This window comes from Hemicordylus capensis, chromosome 3 (genome assembly GCF_027244095.1).
Source record: "Hemicordylus capensis ecotype Gifberg chromosome 3, rHemCap1.1.pri, whole genome shotgun sequence".
In the NCBI taxonomy this organism is placed as follows: Eukaryota; Metazoa; Chordata; class Lepidosauria; order Squamata; family Cordylidae; genus Hemicordylus; species Hemicordylus capensis.
This window is the reverse complement of record NC_069659.1, coordinates 129,595,122-129,614,912: the sequence shown is the minus strand read 5'-3', so window position 1 is coordinate 129,614,912 and position 19,791 is coordinate 129,595,122. Positions and strand designations below refer to the sequence as shown.

The window sequence follows — 19,791 nt, the reverse complement described above, 5'->3', positions numbered from 1 at the left end:
GTAAGAAGTGCACCCAAGTCCTGCCTTTGTCAAGCTGAGATCCCGCAAAACCAGGTAGTTAGAGCAACAGTAGCACAGGATAGGAACATAGGAAACTGCCATATACTGAGTCAGACCATTGGTCTATCTAGCTCTGTATTGTCTTCACAGACAGGCAGTAGCTTCTCCAAGGTTGCAGGCAGGAATCTCTCTCAGCCCTATCTTGGAGAAGCCAGGGAGGGAACTTGAAACCTTCTGCTCTTCCCAGAGCGGCTCCATCCCCTGAGGGGAATATCTTGCAGTGCTCACACATCAATTCTCCCATTCATATGCAAGCAGGTCAGACCCTGTTTAGCTATGGGGACAAGTCATGCTTGCTACCACAAGACCAGCTCTTCTATCCTAAAGAACAATGTTGCTTGGGGGTACATAGGAACATAGGAACATAGGAAGCTGCCATATACTGAGTCAGACCATTGGTCCATCTAGCTCAGTACTATCTTCACAGACAGGCAGCGGCTTCTCCAAGGTTGCAGGCAGGAATCTCTCTCAGCCCTATCTTGGAGAAGCCAGGGAGGGAACTTGAAACCTTCTGCTCTTCCCGGAGTGGCTCCATCCCCTGAGGGGAATACCTTACAGTGCTCACACATCAGGTCTCCCATTCATATGCAACCAGGGTTGACCCTGCTTAGCTAAGGGGACAAGTCATGCTTGCTACCACAAGACCAGCTCTCCTTCCCTATTATTCCCTGATATTATACTCAGTGCTGACAAATGAAAATCACAGAATCTTCCTTGATTCCTCCATTCCTTAACTCCTGATGTATCCTTTTCAAGGGCACACTAAGGGCTCCCTCTGCTGCCTCTCCCCAGGTCTTTTGAAAACATTTTGCTATTTCCTCCTTTTTTATTCCCCCTCCCTCTCCACAGCCAATGGAGGCACAGTTGCCTATGACAGCAGTTGATCTGTATGATAACCAACCAACCAAGAAACAAGGAGATCTCAAGCCAGTCAGAAGCCAGTGCCAGAAAATCAATCAGCAAGGCGAAAAAACCCACCAGAATGGCACTTGAATCACTCGAATCAATTTGAGCTTGAATTGGGGTCATTTTGATTGAAACTTGAATCAGGCCCTTTATTTTAAGGGTGCTTCATTTTGAGTTCAAACCACACCAAACAGCCTAATTTGAGCTCAAATCAATTTGAACTCAGATCAGTTTGCACATCTCTACCACAAGGTTCTATACTGTCCCCATGATGGGGACATCTACATGAAACTGTTGCTGAAATATGCAGATTTAACACAACTCTAGTTATCCATTTGTCAGCTGAGTTTAGAGAGGCAATGGACACCCTGAACCAGGGTTTGGAAGTTATTCTGGTCTGGTACAAGTGATGATGTACATTGGATTGTGCATCAATCCAATGGTTGCACTTGCTCTGAAGGACCACTTTTGCAGTGGGAGTGCTTCTCATTATCTGTGGGTGTCAGCCAGTATATTATAAAATCCATTTCAGTGGGAAGTGGAGATAGTGATAGGGGTCTGCTGTGATAGTGGTAGGAGTCTGGAGCCATGTGTTCTGTCATGAATCTCATCAAGAGAACATCCCTATTGGTTTTCAGGGTAGGCTGCTGGAGTAAGGTACATTGTTAAGTTTGCATACGCAAGATGGTTCTTCAGTTGATGATTTATACTTTTATATGGTACATCATCATCCATTTCAAATTAGTGAAGATAATGGGGATTATCCCTCTCTTTAACCTTAGAGATTAAGATACCAAGAAAAGTAAAAACATTTCTAAAAATGATAAAATTCACTGTAGCCATATGATTTTTTATTACACCTCCTCTACACAATTCATGCATATGTTTAATTTTAAATAATGGGGCAGCAACTGCAAACATCTTTGGAGAACACTAAAACAAATAATTTTGGGTGTCATATTTTGTATCACTCTGCGTTAAATCTGCATTTTGTCCAAATCCTGAACATTAATTGCTGTTCAGGCAGAGTTTAGCAACCTTCCCCAAAAGCAGATTTGTAAGACTCCAGGTAATTCTGAGAAACCCCTTAGAAGCTACAGGGCCTTAGGACAAAGGACTTGTGCAAAACCTGGGGGAAAACACCCTGGGAAGTTTTGTCAGATAGATTTCCCCAACACAGGAATTCAGAGCCTACCCCTAAACATTAGAGGAGTTCCTCCTTCATTTTACTAAACACCTCATACCGAATCTAATAACCCATATCTTCCATCCCCCAAACTTATTTTCTCCCCCTCAAAAGAAAGGGGTCTTCCCTTCCCCCCTCCCCAATTCAAGTGAGAAATTGATCCTGAAGCTTTCTCTCTGTCTGCACCCTTGACCAAACGCAAGCAGCCATTGCTGTTATAAAGGCTTTTCATGCATTCCCCATTATTTATATACCTCTATAACAGGGTATATAGACCCTATCTCTAACCTATAATTTCTTTACCACCCAAGTGAACTCAAGTATATGGTGGTTTTCAAATTTCAACCCATATGGTAAATCAGTATTTAATGATAATTCTCCAGTTTTAGTGCTATGGGAGGCCTTTTTGCCCCCCAGATACATTTCTCCAGAATATGTGTTTATATCCTTTCACTGAATCCATAAAAAGATGAGATACCTGTCCCAAAGAGTCTGAATTTGAACTAAGTGGGAAGCAGCCACAAGCACAGAAGGTTGCAGGCATCAAAATTGCAGCTCATTGTATAAAGGGAATGAAATAAGCAGTTAGGTTAAGAGAGAGGCTGAACAGAAGGAGAATGTGCTTCTAAAAGGAAATGAGAGAAACAGGGAAAATAGCCTCCAGTACAATTGCCACTTCAGGCTTTTCTCTGTGTCTCGGTTTCGTGATTTGTTGGCAATGAACCATCACCCTAATTCACATCTCTTGATCATCCTCTCCCTATATCAGCCCACAGTAGTCAGTGCGCACAAAGCATGTTTCTTTTATGTACTTTATTTTATAGGCTGCCCTTCAGTCATGGCTGCTCCCAAGGGGTTTTGCAAGAAAAACATACAAGCAAAGAAAAGTGATTCACAGTTACAACAGATCTAAAACTAGCTAATCAATGAGTGAAATAGCTAACCAAACAGCAGCAACAGCAGGGCAATCCAAGCAGAGAGGCAAGTCTCATGATCGGTGAGACCTTCCTTAAGAGGGTTTGCGGGGAGAGTGGGCTTAGCCTGCTCTCCCCACAGATAATCCTCAGACAGACCTGGGTGGCCGGATTGGCCACCCACATGACTGTCTGCTCCATCATGGAGCCAGCAGGGGCTGTGGGGATCGGGGGCCGCATGGCCCCCGTAAGTTCCAGGATGCCCCACACAAGTGCGTGGAGCATCCTGGAGAGACCCCCAGGGCCGGGAGGCTTATTTCAGCCTCCCGGCGGGGGTCTCCTCATGTGTTGCCATGGCACAGAGCAGCACACAGTCCACCAAAAGCAGTCTAGCCTCCCTTAGCCTGCTTTTGGTGGATTGTGAAAATCCACCTCAGCATGTCACAATGAGCAAAACACCAGCAAAAATAACTTCCTTATATATATATTTATTTTCCTCACACACTCTCTGAAAAAAGGCAGGAGAGACTGCTGTGAAACATTCAGTGAGAGAGAGTGCTAAAGAACAAAGGCCACTGCAGACAATTCCCTGCTTATTGTTCAAGACAACCCAACACTTGATAGTTCTCAGAGCAGGGCTTGACTGACAGATATTAACACAAATGGCAGGGCTCACAGAGGAGAAGGCACTCTCTAAGATTCTAAGGATGCAGACAAGTTAGGGCTTTAAAGGCCAAATCTTTGAACTTGGCACAGAAATGGAATGGCAGCCAAAAGATGTTTCAAAACAGGTGACATGTTCTCCATGACTTAGATCCATCAGCAGGCTGTTGTGGGTGTGATGATCCCTATGATCCCCCCCGCCGCTGCCTCCACCGCCAAAGTTCAGCTGAAACACAGTATCCCCACCCATTCATAGCTGAAGCAAATTAATGTTTATTGATGTATTCCCTACCTTGTTATCAAGCAAACAGAGTATCTCAAGACTTACCAGTTCCTTAGAACAGCCTTGGGTCTGAAGCTCTAGGATGTCTAGGCTGACATCCTGATAAAGTAAGCGCTAGTGCTGTGTGAGTTAATGAGTTCCCAACCTGCACAACACCAGCATTTGCATAAGGGGTGTTTCAGTGATTTCCCTTTCCCCCAGAAGTCTCTCCCACACAAAACGGTGTTTCTGAGGGTTGTGTGACCCTCGGAGACATATTTTGTGTGGCATAGAGTGCTTCTGAGGGAAGGGGAGTTCATCAAAATTCCTCCCCTGTGTGATCAGGGCTACTGTTAGACAAAGTCATTGGGAGCAGAGGTGTAGCTATAATTGAGCAGATGGGTTCAAAGAATCCAGACCCAGGCCCTCTAGCTCCTGAAGGCCTCCTAGCCCCCTCTCCCCTAGCTATGCCCCTGATTGGGAGCACCACCATTTCTCATGTAGCACCACCAGTTTCTAAGTCTGAAAGTCAGCCTCTAATTCTAAGTGCAGTCTTTGTACTACTTTAATACCCAAAGCTAGCATATATTAGCTCTCAATGAAAAGTTGCTGGACATTTAGAGATGATAACATAAGGGGGGTGGTTCTCATTGAGAAATGCTATATGTAAGACTTATTTTATTAAGCAGTTTCCTAGAAAATGTGTTTCAAACGACACCTTATATTAGTTTGGCCTGTGGATGCTTACTGTTTGTTGTTAAAAATCAGTTGTTGAGGCTTTCATCTCAGCAACATAGTTGGGATGAAAGGAGGTGTTAACTATTTCCCTCTACTGGAGTCCCAGTTTAGATCAGAGTCTCTCGTGGCTGCTTTTCCCCTGCAAGAGCTTTTCCCCTGCTTTTCCCCTGCAAGAGCTTATTGACTATCAGGAGCAGCTCCACGTTGCAACATTGGGCTGATGCAATGCTGGCTGTGAAGAAAGATTTCTTTACCATCAACATGACTATCAAATAGGCCTTCAAATGGGCTCTTAGCTGTTCTCAGTTGGCTTCATCCTGTGTAGCCTGCCTGCCACCTGCACTCTAGCCTTCATCCCAGCTGCTTAATGGGTGTTACACAAACACTTGTGATCACACATGCATTCTTATGTCCCTAAATAGCAAAGCCAAGTGATTGAGCAGCAGTGCCAGGGAAGCTTTTGAAATTTGGCAGGGAACATGCCCCAGCGTACTTCCACATTTCCCCATTATTGCTGCATTCATGCCCCTTAATTTCTAAGACTAAGGTGAAATTCTTCTAGTATCCACCTACTCTTTTTCCAATTATATTATTCACTTCACTCTTTATTTGCCAAATATTTGTCTCTTCCCTGATCACATATACAGTCCATCCAAAGCTCTGCAAAATCTTCCATCCATGTAATTGCCATTTCTTTGAATAAGGTAATCTTATTAAGGGCTTGATTAACTTTATAAGGTTTTTCAAAGCTCTGAATAAATAACTTCAATAAAAAGTATACTTTTATCACAATGTCCTCTTGCTTTTCTATATTATATAGATATGTTCAATTAAGTTTTGAAAGATTATAATGAAGAAACGTTAAAACAACAACAACAAGGGAGCAATAAATTATTAAAACATAAACCTAAGCAAAAGGGGTTATTTTTCAGACTACTGTTGCATTTCCCTTTTTAATTCCATTATGCACTTTGTTATGTGAACTATTGTAGTTATGTTGTACATATGTTGGGTGAAGAGTTGATTAATCACATAACCAGCATTCTTCTGTTAAGCACAATGCAAAAACTATCCTGCCTTTCCTGTAACCATGGATAAAATGCATTTTGTCCCCACACCCCAGTCCCAAGGAATACACAGACACACATTTTTCAGAGAACTTTACCTACACATAATAGTGTTAAAGCTTATTGTTTAAAGCTGAAGTCTTTCAAAACATTTATTCCATCGCAGTTCCATAAAGTTACCACTTAATGCAATTAAAATGAACTCAGACTTCAAAATTTCTTATATGAAGCAAGCTTATCAAACATAAAACCCATAAAATCTGGCCCTTTAGAGGTTCTAATCTGGCCTGTGTTGCCCATACCACACTTGACTTAAATTATGGAACCATCTTCAGGGTTAACATATGTCTCAGATGTATGCACAAATATCTGTTGTGAGAGCTGGTTGGCTGGGGCAGAAACACTTGTTCCTGCTGAGAGAAATATACATTAAGACCAATTTGTGTATATGTACTACGTAGTATCTTTTTGTGATTAAATGCATATTATAAAAGTTCAAAGAAAGACAAGTTGTCAGTGTCACAGGAAAAAGAATCCATTTTAGATTCTGATTTGGGTGAAATTCAGATAGAGATTAGATATTCATGGTCATAAATGATCAATTTGGCCCCATTACATCTGCTAAGTGGAAAGCTGACTCACCAGTCCCTCTCAGTTTGATATCCCTGATATAAAACGATTGGCCCACAACATCCACAACACAATGCCAGCACTGCTGTACACATTGCAGGTTGCCCGGATCATGTTGTGCAAGAACATAGTTGCACAACTACTTAAAACAGCACACATTGGAAACAATGCCAAATTGTGCTGCACAACTGCAGGTGAACTAATCTAAGTAGTTCAGACAGCCCTGTAGTGCATGATCAACAACACGGCAGATGATTATGGAAACATCCCCTATTTTTTTCTTTAATAACCCTTATGCCCACTGAATTGTGAATGAGCTGATGCAAGCCAATTATCACTGACATGAACTTTTTATTGTTCCAGGTGATTATATAGTCATGACTATATACTTCGATTTAAGTAGGAGAATGGGATACTTCACTATTCAAACATACATTCCTTGTATATTGACAGTCGTCTTATCCTGGGTATCATTTTGGATTAAAAAAGATGCCACACCAGCAAGAACAGCCCTAGGTAAGCTCTCAGAAAATTTCTGTATGATGTATGTGAATCCTGCCTAGGTTATTGTGTAATATCAACATTCCTTCTAATTTGCAATGAACAATTTTTTTGATGATCAATTTCATGTGGATCATACAGCTGGTGTTCTGCAGTCATGGACACATTCCTGGTCAACGTCCAGCCACACACCCACACACACAAATGGAATTGAATTCTTTCCTGCACTTATTTCCCTGCTTTTTCAGGCCAGTAAGATTGCTGGGCTATTTGCTGCTTGTGGAAAGCTCCCATGCAGGCATGGCCAGCGAGGCTGATGTGGGGAAAACAGGGCAGGCAGGTGCAGAACCAGCCACTGCTGTGCCCCCACCCCGCTCTTCTCACCTTGCTGCAGTTGCCTCTTCCTCTCTCTTTTTGCACTGTGCAAGCTGGTCATTTGCCAGGCAGCCAGGTAATGGGAAAGGGGTTGGTTCACCCAATGAATGATCACCCTGCATGGCTCAATTTAAAGCCAGGTTGAGAAGAGAGTGAGGAAGAGGCAGACACAGTGGGCCAGGAAAAGAGAGAGAGAGAAAGAGAGAGATTCAGTTGCAGCTAGTTCTGCTCCTGCCTGCTCCACTCCCCGCTCCATCCCAAGCCTCACTGGCCACTCCTGCAAGTCTGTATATATCAAGCATCTCAAAAGTGATTTATGGAGCCACTTGGACATTCCCTACTCACCAATCATTCACTAAATTTCTGTGCAATCTTAATTAAAACCTTGCTCCAGGCAAATACCCTGTGAGATATGGCTTGGCCTGATCAAATGAGTTTGCTCCATCTTTTATCCCTTTTCTGGATGGGCTTCATCACAGGCCTCTTAACCTTTTCACCAGGATCCCGGCATAAATGGCACTTCACACTCAGATTGGCACTGAAATTTCAAAAAAGTGACATGTGAAATAAATGTCTGGGTTTCTCTCAAGGAGAAACATCTGAGAATTTTCAAAAGAAGCCAATTCTCAGGAAATGTCTCCCATCCCAGCCTTGGGCTTTACACATCTGGCATCCAATTACTTATAATATGGTATGTGGATTGTTTATGGCAATGCAGCTCAGCAATTGCCTTAAGTTCTGTCATTACTTCCCTGGAATCATTCCAAGTTACATAAACAACCAGAGAGGCAAATTCAATATAAAGATTTTTGGAATATGATGCTTAGGAACAGCTCAAATAGGTTACTAAAATATATTTCAAGGATAGGCCTCTCATGGGTTAGCACTGTTTCCAAACGCTATCTCTGAATATTAGCCCTTTCTGTGTGTAGTGTGCAGCTTTCTTTGAACACCATATGACACCGTCAAGATATGGATAATTCAGAGGTGGAAATATACACAGTAAGAGACAGATCCGACTTTGAGAGGGAGCAAGCCAAACAAAAAAAAAAGCACCTTTTATATAGAGAATTCGTTCAACCCCACCCCAAAACCCAAATACAACATGCCATCCATATTCAAGCTCACAAAAATAAAGGATGCTAGCCTGACTTGCATGAGTGGAAGGAAAATTTCACAAGCAGAATTCCCCATCCTCTTCCCTTCCCATCGGAGCCCCTTGCAATCCCTGAAAAGCCCCTCCCCCTTGGGTCAGGGGAAGGTAGTGGGAACATGTAGAACTGCAGGGGAAGGAAGGAATCAGTCACAATCAGGTGGAGGCACCTTCTATGGGTGGAGCTTCAGTCACAGCACGTTCTTGCATCAGATGTTCAGCTGTTCCTCCGAAACTTGGAACCCTCCATGCCACTTGCAAGCCTGTTCCTGAGGAAATAAATGCAATACACCACATAAAATTAATATGAACCAGAGAAGCAGCCCCAGGTAAAACAACATCCAGCAGAAGCCATAAAAACACAATTGCTTTCAAACATGCTGGAATGCCTAGGCAAATTTTAAAAATAGTCATTGACTGGTGCCAAAAATATATCAAAGTTGATGCCAGGCATGTTTCTCTTGCCTGGGGAGGAAATTCAATTTATGTGACACCATGACAAAGGAAGCCCTCTCCCACACAGCACCTTAGCTTATTATCATAGTACCGGTAGCTTATTATCAATGTGATCAGCAGAGAAAATGGACCCTCAGGCCTCAGTTTGAGAAAATAGGTCCGTAGTTTACCAACTCTGTTCTCTCCTGGACCAGTGGCCAGCTCCGAGAACCATGAAACTAGTAGACAGCTTACAGATGACTCCTCATCTGTAAGTCAGGTGGCCCACACAACTATCACAACATACCTTGGTCTCCACTGCAGAGCACCGAGGTTCTGTCTGCAAGGAGAGCTCCATCATTTGCTGAGGAAGCACTGAGATAAATAATTTTATTTGCTTGTTTGTTTGTTCATTCATTTATAATATAATAGATCATGATAGAACATTAAACTCTCACATAAACATTATTTCCACTCAGAAATAAGACTGGAGCCTAGCCCAGTTTTGAGCAATTGTGAGAACCACTGGGCTCATGGACAAGCCCAGTGGTTCTCTGGTGGCTAGCCCACCTAAAAACCCCTACCCCTAAACAAGGTTAATAGAGCGAGTGCTCCATTAACCTCATTCGTTTGATTGTGTGTTGGCTGCAACTGCCTACAGCCACAGCTGACACACTTGGGGTGGGGAGAGAGGGAGGGAAGAACCCCAGGAAAGCACCCTTCGGGGGGCTGGGGGGCTGTGCGGTGGCTCTCCCCATCCCCCTTAGCTCCAAACAGAGCTGTGGCCGGGCACAGGCGTGCCTGACTGAAGCAGCTGGTCATCTGGGCAGCTGATGCGGCCACCTATCAACGAGCAACTGCTCATGTGCAGGGGGAGCGGGCTAAGCCTGCTCTCCCCACACAAACCCCATCTGGCGCTTCACACTTATCATGTGAAGTGCCTCTCAGTCATAAATTACTGGTGTGATGAGGTTGTTGCTTCTGTGTCTCCTGTGTGAATTGGTAAATGAAACCTATGAAATTGCAACATTAGATAGAAGGAGCAGATTGCATGGATGCAGCCAAAGAGCATCAAACATGTCTAATGTATGACAAAGGGCCCCAAGACAAAAAAGTGGAATCTCAGGTCCCTGTTTTGGCCAGAGGGCATTGACTCAATACAATTGCAATGGAAAAACCAACACTTATGAATCTATCCACAACTGAAACAAGTAGTCTTATTCTGTGTGTCTAAAACAAGAGACACCTATTCTGTTCTACAGAAACATAAAGCATGAAAACCCAAATTATCTGGGCCTGTTAGGATCTTATTCTTCCCACCTTATCTATTGTACACATACCAAAGAGAAAAGACATTCTGTCTACACAGTCCAACAGTCCTGAGGGACCAGTTTTAAACCTATATCACTCCCATTACTTGTATTTTGAAAGGAGATGGTGATGAGGGGCTTATGGTAAATGAGAACCAGGTTCCTAAGCACTGCTAAATTGTTCCCCCTTCTTTTCAATCAGGTGTAGAGACAAGGAATGGCATAGAGACAAGAAACAAATCAGGTAGAGTCAAGGAATGATTAGGCATTGTGAATAGCTTTTCTCTATCAAAAGTGTGATGAAATGTCAAAGCAGGCTCTTGAATTCTATTTTCACAATGCTTGACTTTTATCAAGGAACAAAGAAGGTGTAAATGTCAAGTGGCTTTAAGCAGCCAGCAACAGCCTCTAGCTCTGGCTTTCCAGCAGCAGCTTGCTTATCACTGCACACCTCTGTTACCAATCTGATTATAGGAAGGCATAGGTTAGAACTTTAATCACAACATGATATTATCTTTTAAATGTTTGAATGCCCCTTTGGCCAAAGGGAAATTAGAAGGTTAAAAAAAGCCAAACATTCAGTTGCAGAGGTAGCAGATACACAAAGCAGCATTTCAGAAAGTTTTTGAGATACTTGAGGGAGATAAATGCCTAATGACCACTGAGATCCAGTAGATTTGAGGCAGGCCAAGGTCTCCCTTTTCAAAACCCCATCCCTGCACATCTTATTCATTAAATTGTCCGATGTGCCTTAATCTCAAGTGATGCCTCTTCTTGTCCCTCATCCCAGAACATCAGCATCAAATACCATCTGTTTGAAAGGGATTCCCCGCCCTGGGAAAAGACCAGGCGTGGGCCTTGGGCTCCTACATTTCCCTGCTGCTGCTGCTCCTCCTCCCCAGTCCTCTCACTGCAGGAAGTAGTGAATGACTGAACGGGAAGACTTGCCTCCAAATAACTTGGAGATTATCCATTTGATTGTTCATTTTCCCCCAAGATGAAGAGAGTGGGGAGGGACAGGAGGAGAGCAGGGAGTTCACATACTCCCTGTCCTGTTTTCCACACAGCAGAGGAACATGAACAACATAATGGGAAATCTCAACAACACTTTGGCATGGGAGTCTTCCATTGGGTTAATCACTTCTCCATGCAGGAGGGGACTTAAGAAGGGTGAGAGGATTGTCAGGTTGGAAAACCAAGAGCAATCACAAGGTGGAGCAACTGTCCTAACAGGCTGTTAATGTCCTAACAGGCCCAGAGAATTTGGGTTTCCGGGCTTTGTGCTTCTGTAGAACAGAATGAGGTCTCTCATTTTCGACAAAATATAAAAGAAAATGTTCCCTTCATTTGCAAACATTGTTCTGGCCATCTCAGACCTAAGAATAACCAGATATGAAAACATATCCTGGGAAATAAGCAACATGAGATGCAAGTAGGAATGTTACTGAATTCTTCTGTTGCCAAAATTTGTGGCTGAACACTTAGCTCTGGACCCCTCCAGCAATCAGATTTTATAAGCTAATGAGGTACCTAAGGATTCTTTTCATTCCATATATTTGCATAAAAACATGTATTTAGATGTGTACTTTGCAATGTATTATTGCACCATCTCGGGTAGGAAATGCACTTGTGGGAGTGTGCGTACTAGGAGGCTCTCTGGTAGGGCTGAGCATGAAATGGATTTTGTGTTTTGTTTTGAGCTTGAAACTAGGGGTGTGCAGAACCCATCTGGCCCAATTCAACTGGTTTGAACTCGAACTGAACCAGCCTAAAAAAAAAAAAAAAGACAGCCAGTCAAAGTTCGAACTAGACCAGACCCATCCTCCGGCAAGGATTCGCCTTTACAAGCAAAGGTGCCTCCTGCCTTTAATAGTCTTCTAAGGAGGTGGAGAGAGGGCACCTTACTGGCACTGGCACACACCCTCAGCAGAATGGCCCACACAGCATGGCCCACACAGCCTCACTGTGGTTCCAGCATCCACACATATGCAGAGGTCACACAAATGGCATCCACATATGCGTGGAGGCCAGAATCATGCTGCTACTGTGTGGGCCCTGCTGCTGGGGGGAGTGCCAGGGTTTAGAGGAGCTGCCGGTACGGGTAAGGTGCCCTCTTGCCCCCCACCCAGCCTTTTAAAGGCAAGATTCCCTTTTGTTTGTAATGAGGAATCCTCACCAGATTCCCCTTTACAAGCATATCCTGTTGAACTGGGTCAAACTGATTTGACCCGGTTTAATTGAACGGACAGAACCACCAGTCAGTTTGACTGAACTGGTTCACGGACCAGGGACACCAAAGTGGGTTGGGTGGCAGGGCATGATGGGTGCTATCTTCCACCCAATCCCTAAAAGAAATGGGCAAGCAGGTAATTTTAAACAAAATTTTAACCTTTCTCCCCAAACCCCTATAGAATTATAAACCAGTGCTGGCAAATCAATCATCAAGGGAAAAGCAGGCCTCCCAAATGGTGCTTGAAATGTTGAAATGTTTTGAATCAAAATGGAGTTGTTTTGTTCTGAGCTCGAAAAAGGCCATTTATTTAAAGGGTATTTTGTTTTGAGCAGGTTGGATTTGATTTAAATCGAATCGATTTAATTTAATTTTAAATCAAATTGATATTATCTCAGATGCAAAACCAAGCATCTGTGATAATATCTTCTAGATAGAAAAATTGCCCAAAGTAATCTTACAGAAACCTCTGGAAGAGCATGATATTGTGAATTGATTAATGGAATTTATTTACCAAAAAAATTTAACATTGCATATATACAGCCTCATGCTACATAATTAAAAACTAATCCTTATTTCATGATGAATAACCTTTGGACTATAATGTATCTTAAATAGAAAACTATCTTTAGATAGATTTTTCCCTCAAAAAGCATTTTATTTTTTAAAAATCTGATTTAAATAAAAATCTGATTTATATTATTAAAAAATCTATTTTTTTATTTTTTAAAAAATAATTTGTATCCACCCTGGTTTCGAGGTTGAAACACTCAAAATGGCCTGTTTCGTGGTGAAACATTTCAGCATAAAAACAATGTACACATCCCTACTCTCTGGGGATGTGCCAGGAGGCCTCATGTGACTCTGTCTATACTCCTACATGCATACTGTCGTGCCAGAGGACTAATACTTCTGAGCACTGCTCATGCTCTTGAAGCGCACTGTTCCTCAGAGATTGGTTTTCATCCAAAGGAACACTTTTCCAATCTTACAGAACACTTCCTGAGCATAGGCACTGCTGGAAGTAACATAGGGACATAAGAAGCTGCCATATACTGAGTCAGATCCTTGGTCCATCTAGCTCAGTATTGTCTTCACAGACTGGCAGCAGCTTCTCCAAGGTTGCAGGCAGGATTCTCTCTCAGCCCTGTCTTGGAGAAGCCAGGGAGGGAACTTGGAACCTAGATGCTCTTCCCAGAGCAGCTCCATCCCCTGAGGGGATTATCTTACAGTGCTCACACATGTAGTCTCCCATTCATATGCAACAAGGGCAGACCCTGCTTAGCTAAGGGGACAAGTCATGCTTGCTACCACAAGACCACCTCTCCTCTCCCTGGTATTAACCCCTGGCACAACTGTGCACACATTGGAGGATTGCAGGAAGCCCATTTGCAGTTGCTGGAATTGTGGTTGTTGCATGCGGGCTCCTCGCACATCCCCACAGAGCTTCCTAATGCCTGGGCTTCGGTATTCAGGATTTCAGTCACTAAGAAGTTTTGACAGAATGGAAACAGAAAGATCTGTCAATCTAGAGCTGAGAGGCCATGCGCGCCAATAGTGAGCATGCTGGACTTTGAACTGGGTGATGTATTTAAGTTCCATGTCTGCTATGGACTTTATGGGGTAGCTTGTGTGAGCATTGCTGTTATAGAAGCCATTTTCCTGCCTCTCCTCCTCCCTGCAGCCTCCTTAGCTCATCCTCTACACTGGTGTGGGCGGAGGCACAGGTGGCTACAGGAGGAGGGGAGATCCCCGAGAAGCGAAAGCGTCTCCACCTAGTTTCCTGGGATTCCCCCCTCCTCCCGCCACCACTTTTGCCACAGCCCACTCTGCTGCTGGGGGTCCCTCAGTCCTCGGGAATGGCTTTGAGAGGGGTCATGGCAGCTGCAGGGAGGAAGAGGAGGTGGGAGAAATGGTTTCTGTGAGCAAAGTTGTCTTTGCACAGTTAATCTGGATGCTAATGATAATATGTGGCCCTGGATAAATCACGATATCTCAGCCTTAGTTCTCTGTGTAAAATGCGAATAATGATGTCTTCACTTACCGGTTTATGAAAAAGCAAATGCACTAATTAGCACGGGTAATTACTGGCCTACAACATTTCTACATACACACTTCAAAATCAAATATGCAAGATGACTGAAAGGAACAAGTAGAGATGAATCACATTTTTAAAGGTCTTCTACTAAAGTACCATCCACTGCTCCCTTATGGCCAATTGTAGGCAAACCTTTTAAAGTAGACTAATCAATTCTGTAGTCTGACATTTATTTAAGCTAGACGTGGGCGGGGGGGACACCCATCCAAGCAGAAGTACTAAAGAGTGCTTTATTTCAAATATATTACCATGAGTCCAGGCAAGGAAAGATAGCAGTTTTCAACAGCACCACCACAGCTGCCCTGAAGGCAGCCTATTTCTTTGGAGAAGCTGACTCTTCAATAAAGCTAAGCCCCACTTCTCCCTCTGATCCTATTTGATACCATACTAATATGATGCGGTGTGGTATTAAATAGATTACTGACATCGGAGGCATTTTTCATCAGAATCATTTCTGGTAGAAAATGCTCTAATAGGGCTTGCCTCACCTCAGACCCAGTTATTGGTTCAATGAGAGGCACAGCCCTAGTGGGCAGTATTCAGATCTAGACTATACAGATTGGCCAGAAAGCCTTGATGATCCAAATCAGGACTGGCTCCAGGTTGGAAGGGACCCTCAGCAAAGTGACTTCCACAGGAGGCTTATTGTGTCTTTGTAATGCCTGGCTTATTTACAAATATACAGATTGAGCATTAGGTCCCATTGAAAGCAGTCCCCCTCTTCCAGTTTCCCTCTTCAGGAACAGGTTACATCAGATCCTTAGAGAGAAAACCCTGCACCCTAAAGTGCTTTAGTTTGCTCTTCAGCATCCTCATTCCATTCACTGTTTCTCTCGGTCTCACATCCATTGCTTTTCTATTGTTCATCCTTACACTCACACTTAGCCTAGCTCAGCTCCTCTTATTGGGTAGAGGTGGGTACCATGCCACTTTACCAGACTTTGATGGTTCCCCCCCACCCCCAGTTCACATCAGGGGCCACACTGTTCTTTCTAAATCATTAGGAAATATCCCTATTCCCGGGTCAAGTCAAAGGCAGGCATTGCCTTAAGGTAAAACCCTCCTCACAATGACCAGACCCAAATCCTTGAACAATAACTAGAAGGAAATGGAGCAGCTTTGAAGCCAAACAAAATATTTTCATAGTCAGTGCAATAATTTATGTAGTTAGCACAACCATAGCTATGATGATAGCATTTAACTTGCAATGTATCATTTAACTCTCTTTTCAGTGACTAAAAAGACTGTAAAAATTTAAATCTTGTTTCTGCAATGAGAGGAATCATAGTTCCAGTAGGCATAAAAACTTTCCCCCTCAGTAACAAGAAAATACATGTTTCTGCTACAGGTATCACCACAGTATTAACCATGACAACTCTCAGCACCATTGCAAGGAATTCCTTACCTCGTGTTTCCTATGTCACTGCCATGGATCTGTTTGTGACCGTGTGCTTTTTATTTGTCTTTGCTGCTCTGATGGAGTATGCAACCCTCAACTACTACTCAAGCTGCAGGAAGCCACACTGTGCAAAGAAAAAAAAGTCGGTAAGGCGGAGTGAAATTCAAAGCTGGAGACAAGGCTTTTGCGTTAAGCAGTGTCATAACATGTATTGCTGTGTGGTAGGAGGCCTTCTAAGGTTGATGGAAGGAATGGGCTAGTTCAAAATGATATGCTTGCCACAGAATTAGAAATCATCACAAGCACATCCCATTCCCCCTTCTGTGCACCTACCTTCTTCGTATCACATGTCAGAGGGGTAGCTCAGTAACGTCTCATACATACGAAATGGCAAGTTGGATTAATTCCCATGTGATTAAAATAAGGGAGGAGTACACTAGGAGGAGGGAGCGGACCGAAATGTGCTTCTTCATGTCCCTAAGTAGGTGGATGGGTTGGCTTGAGCATGCCGTCCAAACTGGCCCAATGTAAGAGGGACATAAATACAGGAAATGATACAGGTGGCAAAGTTGCATAGAACTGTGGCTACATTCTAGAGCACAACAAAGAGGCCTGTTTCATGATATATAAAATGAGTGTGCATAGCAAAGGAAGATGCTAAATGAAAGCCAGTGAAGCCATATGCAGAGGCGTTCTTACCCCTGGACTTACCCCGGGCCAAAGTCCAGGGCCTCCACAGGGCTCTTACCCCGGGCCAAAGTCCAGGGCCTCCACAGCCCCTGGGGCCCCCCAAATCCTCTTTAGTCTGTCCTGGGTGGTGTGGTCACCCAGCTGAACATGATGATACTTAATTAGCAGGGGAGGGGAGGCTTCCAAAGGCCTTTAGGCCCAGGCTCCAAAATTACCTAGGTGCACCTCTACATATCAGTGTCCATTAACTGATGAACACTGTACATCAGTTATTTGGACCCGGTTTTTGTTAACCTTGCATCAACTACCACCTCTGCTATTATTTCACTATGTTCCATCTCTGTTATGATTTTACTTTCTTGTTCTCCATGTAAGAAAATATACTTCTCAGTTTCCAGATTGTTGTCTTTGGTACTCCATACCCACATATGCACAGCATCAGTTGTATGGGAAACAAAGGGGCAGAACACACACACACACACACACACACACACACACACACACACACACACAGAGCCAGATTTGACTTTTAAAAAGCCAAATTCTGGCTTATGGCCCATTTGACCCATGAGTATACCCCTTAGGCTCTGGCAACTCTGAACACACACACCTCTCCCCTCCTACTATAGTTCCTCTTGCCACCAGGGTTTGCAATGGGGAGCAGGAGTCTCACTCATAAAAGGGTTTGTAGACTCTCCTCTTCATTTCTAATCCTATAATGAAAGTTTTAATTTTCCCCCCATTTAAATACTAAATGTTTAACTTCTGGCTCATATCCAGGACCTGAACAATTCTTTGAGATGCAAAATAAATGGATCTTAGCTGTCTTATATTTCCTTTACCTTTCAAAATAATGTTGAGACAGCCCTATTCAGATCTTTTTCTTAAAAAGAAGCTCCTAACACGCTTAACAGCGCTGAAAGTGACTCTGGAAGTCCCACTCTGGCACATCACTCACCCCTCACTGGTGCTGCTCTCAATTACAGTTGAATGCAACTGAAGAGGCAAACACCATAACTGTGATGGCAGGGCTTCCATGACTGGCAGCCTAGATCACCAGCACCAGCATCCACCAGCACCATAATCATGACCAGCACAGGTGAGGGGTGAGTGACATGCTGGGGTGGAACTTCCAGACCTGTGTTCCCTCTCAGACACGTGCATGTGCTCACACATTTCTTTGATGTCCACTGAGTTAATTATAGATCCCGCTCAGAATGGATCAGGAAGGTCTCACTCTGAATGCATGTGAGTGCACACTGCCTTGATACTGTTGCTCAGAACAAAACTCATTCTGTACACAGATGAAAAAAAATTAGAGGGAACTCTCTTCCGATCCCACTTTCAGTGCTGTAAGTGTGTAGAGATGTGCAAACAGGTTTGACGTCGAATGTGTTCGACGTCGAACCATTTCGGTTTGACCATTTGGGGTTGAACTGAACCATCCCCAGTTCAGTCCAACGCCGGACCGAACACCCCCCAACTGTTCGGGGGTTCACTGACTTTTTTGTTTTTTAAATTAACTTACCGCCTTTGGGGGAGTTGTTGGAGGCGGCGGGGTGGGGGTCCACAGAAGTTCCCCCTCCCTCACTGGCCTCCCTTCATGCCTATACCAGCCACGCCTGCACAACTGTGGCCTGGGTCACGCAGAGGCCAATTGCGCAGGCGTGGCAGCCTCCAAAATGGCCACCACACCAGAGAGGGAGGGCCTGAAAGGGCTGAAAAGCCAGCTGAATAGCTGGTATAGGCATCAAGGGAGGCCAGCTGGGGGAGAGGGAACCTCGGTGGACCCCCCTGCCACTTCCAACAACTCCCTCAAAGGGGGTAAGTTTTTTTAAATAAAATAAAATAAAAAACAATGTTCGTGAACCCCCCCCCCCCGGACTGGACTGAACCGCGGGAGTTCGAGGGGGTGCTGGACCAAACTGGCCTGGTCCAGTTTGGGTCCAGTCCAGACTCAAACCGAACTGGACCAGCTGGTTCCGTTCACACCTCTATAAATGTGTTCAGGGATTTTTTAAAACACTTGCATAGGGCTATTACCAAAAACATGGTAAACATGTACTGTATAGTGTAAAGTGTGTTTTCTTGTAAATGTCTGTGTATTTCCTCTTACTTTCTTATTTCCTTTGCTTGAGCTACCTGATGTCAGTTTTGGTCACATGATGGTGAGTATGGCTTTGTTGTTTTTTTAATTAAACCTCAATATAATATCATTTTTAAAATATGATTTTTAAATTCTGTTTTTATTGTTTATCTTAAACTCTTGATCACAGTCCTGAGCCTGAGGGATACAAAGGGAAATAAAAATGTTGAGGATAGTAATAATACTTCTGAGGATTAATATACATAACATGGAGGCGCGTCACACAAGCAGTGTGAAGCACCAGGAGGAGGTTTGCAGAGAGAGTGAGTTTGACTCGCTCTCCCCGCAGACAATCACTCACCAGTGGCTGAGCGGGCTGATCACGCGCCCAGACATGTGGCAGCTTGTTTCTGGCACTCCCGCACCTGGCTGTAGCCGGCTCCAGGGGTCAGGCTCAGGGAAGCACTGCTGTGTGGCATCCCACCCCCTGCTGCCCCAATAATGCACCGTGGGAGCGCACAGTGCATTACTGGGAGCTGCTCTCCCCCCGAGTGTGTCCGCCATGGCTGCAAGCAGCCGTGGCAGACACATGATCGAGTAACTCAGTGTTTGGATGTGCTCATGCTTAAAACCTGAGTTAAGCGGCAGGCTACCAAGGAGGGCTCGCTGCTGTGCCACCACCAGGAGTCACATGGCTTCCAGTGGTTCACACGGCAGCAGAAACCAGGCTGGGCTCCCTTAGCCCAGTTTCTGCTGCATGTGTGAATAGCCTCATGGTGTTTAATTCTGCAAGAAAAATGTGTCAGTTATGCGTAAGCCATGTAGGCCCTCTGCTGTATACAGGAAACCCAGCACTAGAGCATTCCCACAGATGGCTGTCCAGCCTTTACAAGAAGGCCTTCAGTGAGGGAGAGCTCACCCCCTACCCCTAGGTAACTTGTTCTATTGTCAAACTGCTCTCTTACCATTAAAAAGTTCTTCCTGATATTCAACGGAAATCTACTCTTCTGTAAGTTAAGCTCATTATATCTAGTTCTGCCCTCCGGGACAGTAGAGAGCAAATCTTTGCCCTCTTCTTTATGATAGCC

The 19,791-nt window shown here is 44.1% G+C and overlaps 1 protein-coding gene and 1 long non-coding RNA gene across 12 annotated transcripts in view; one reads left to right on the top strand and one right to left on the bottom strand.

The window, feature by feature from the left end:
* Nucleotides 1-19,791, top strand: part of GABRG3 (gamma-aminobutyric acid type A receptor subunit gamma3) — a 578,435-nt gene that overhangs the window by 556,472 nt on the left and 2,172 nt on the right. For 8 of the 11 annotated variants that reach the window (XM_053304388.1, XM_053304386.1, XM_053304389.1 and 5 more), the window contains 3 exons: nt 6,790-6,942; nt 15,877-16,073; nt 18,756-18,785. In XM_053304388.1, coding sequence (XP_053160363.1) covers nt 6,790-6,942; nt 15,877-16,073; nt 18,756-18,785 — 380 coding nt within the window. Of the gene's footprint in view, nt 1-6,789; nt 6,943-15,876; nt 16,074-17,603; nt 18,786-19,791 lie in introns of those variants that run through there. The other 3 variants (XM_053304390.1, XM_053304387.1, XM_053304397.1) reach the window with 3 other exon arrangements.
* Nucleotides 6,932-19,791, bottom strand: part of LOC128348764 (uncharacterized) — a 210,995-nt gene continuing 198,135 nt past the window's right edge. The window contains exons 8-9 of the long non-coding RNA XR_008318302.1: nt 15,934-16,051; nt 6,932-8,724 (exon numbers count right to left, since the gene is read on the bottom strand). This is a non-coding gene — a long non-coding RNA (uncharacterized LOC128348764). The remainder of the gene's footprint in view (nt 8,725-15,933; nt 16,052-19,791) is intronic.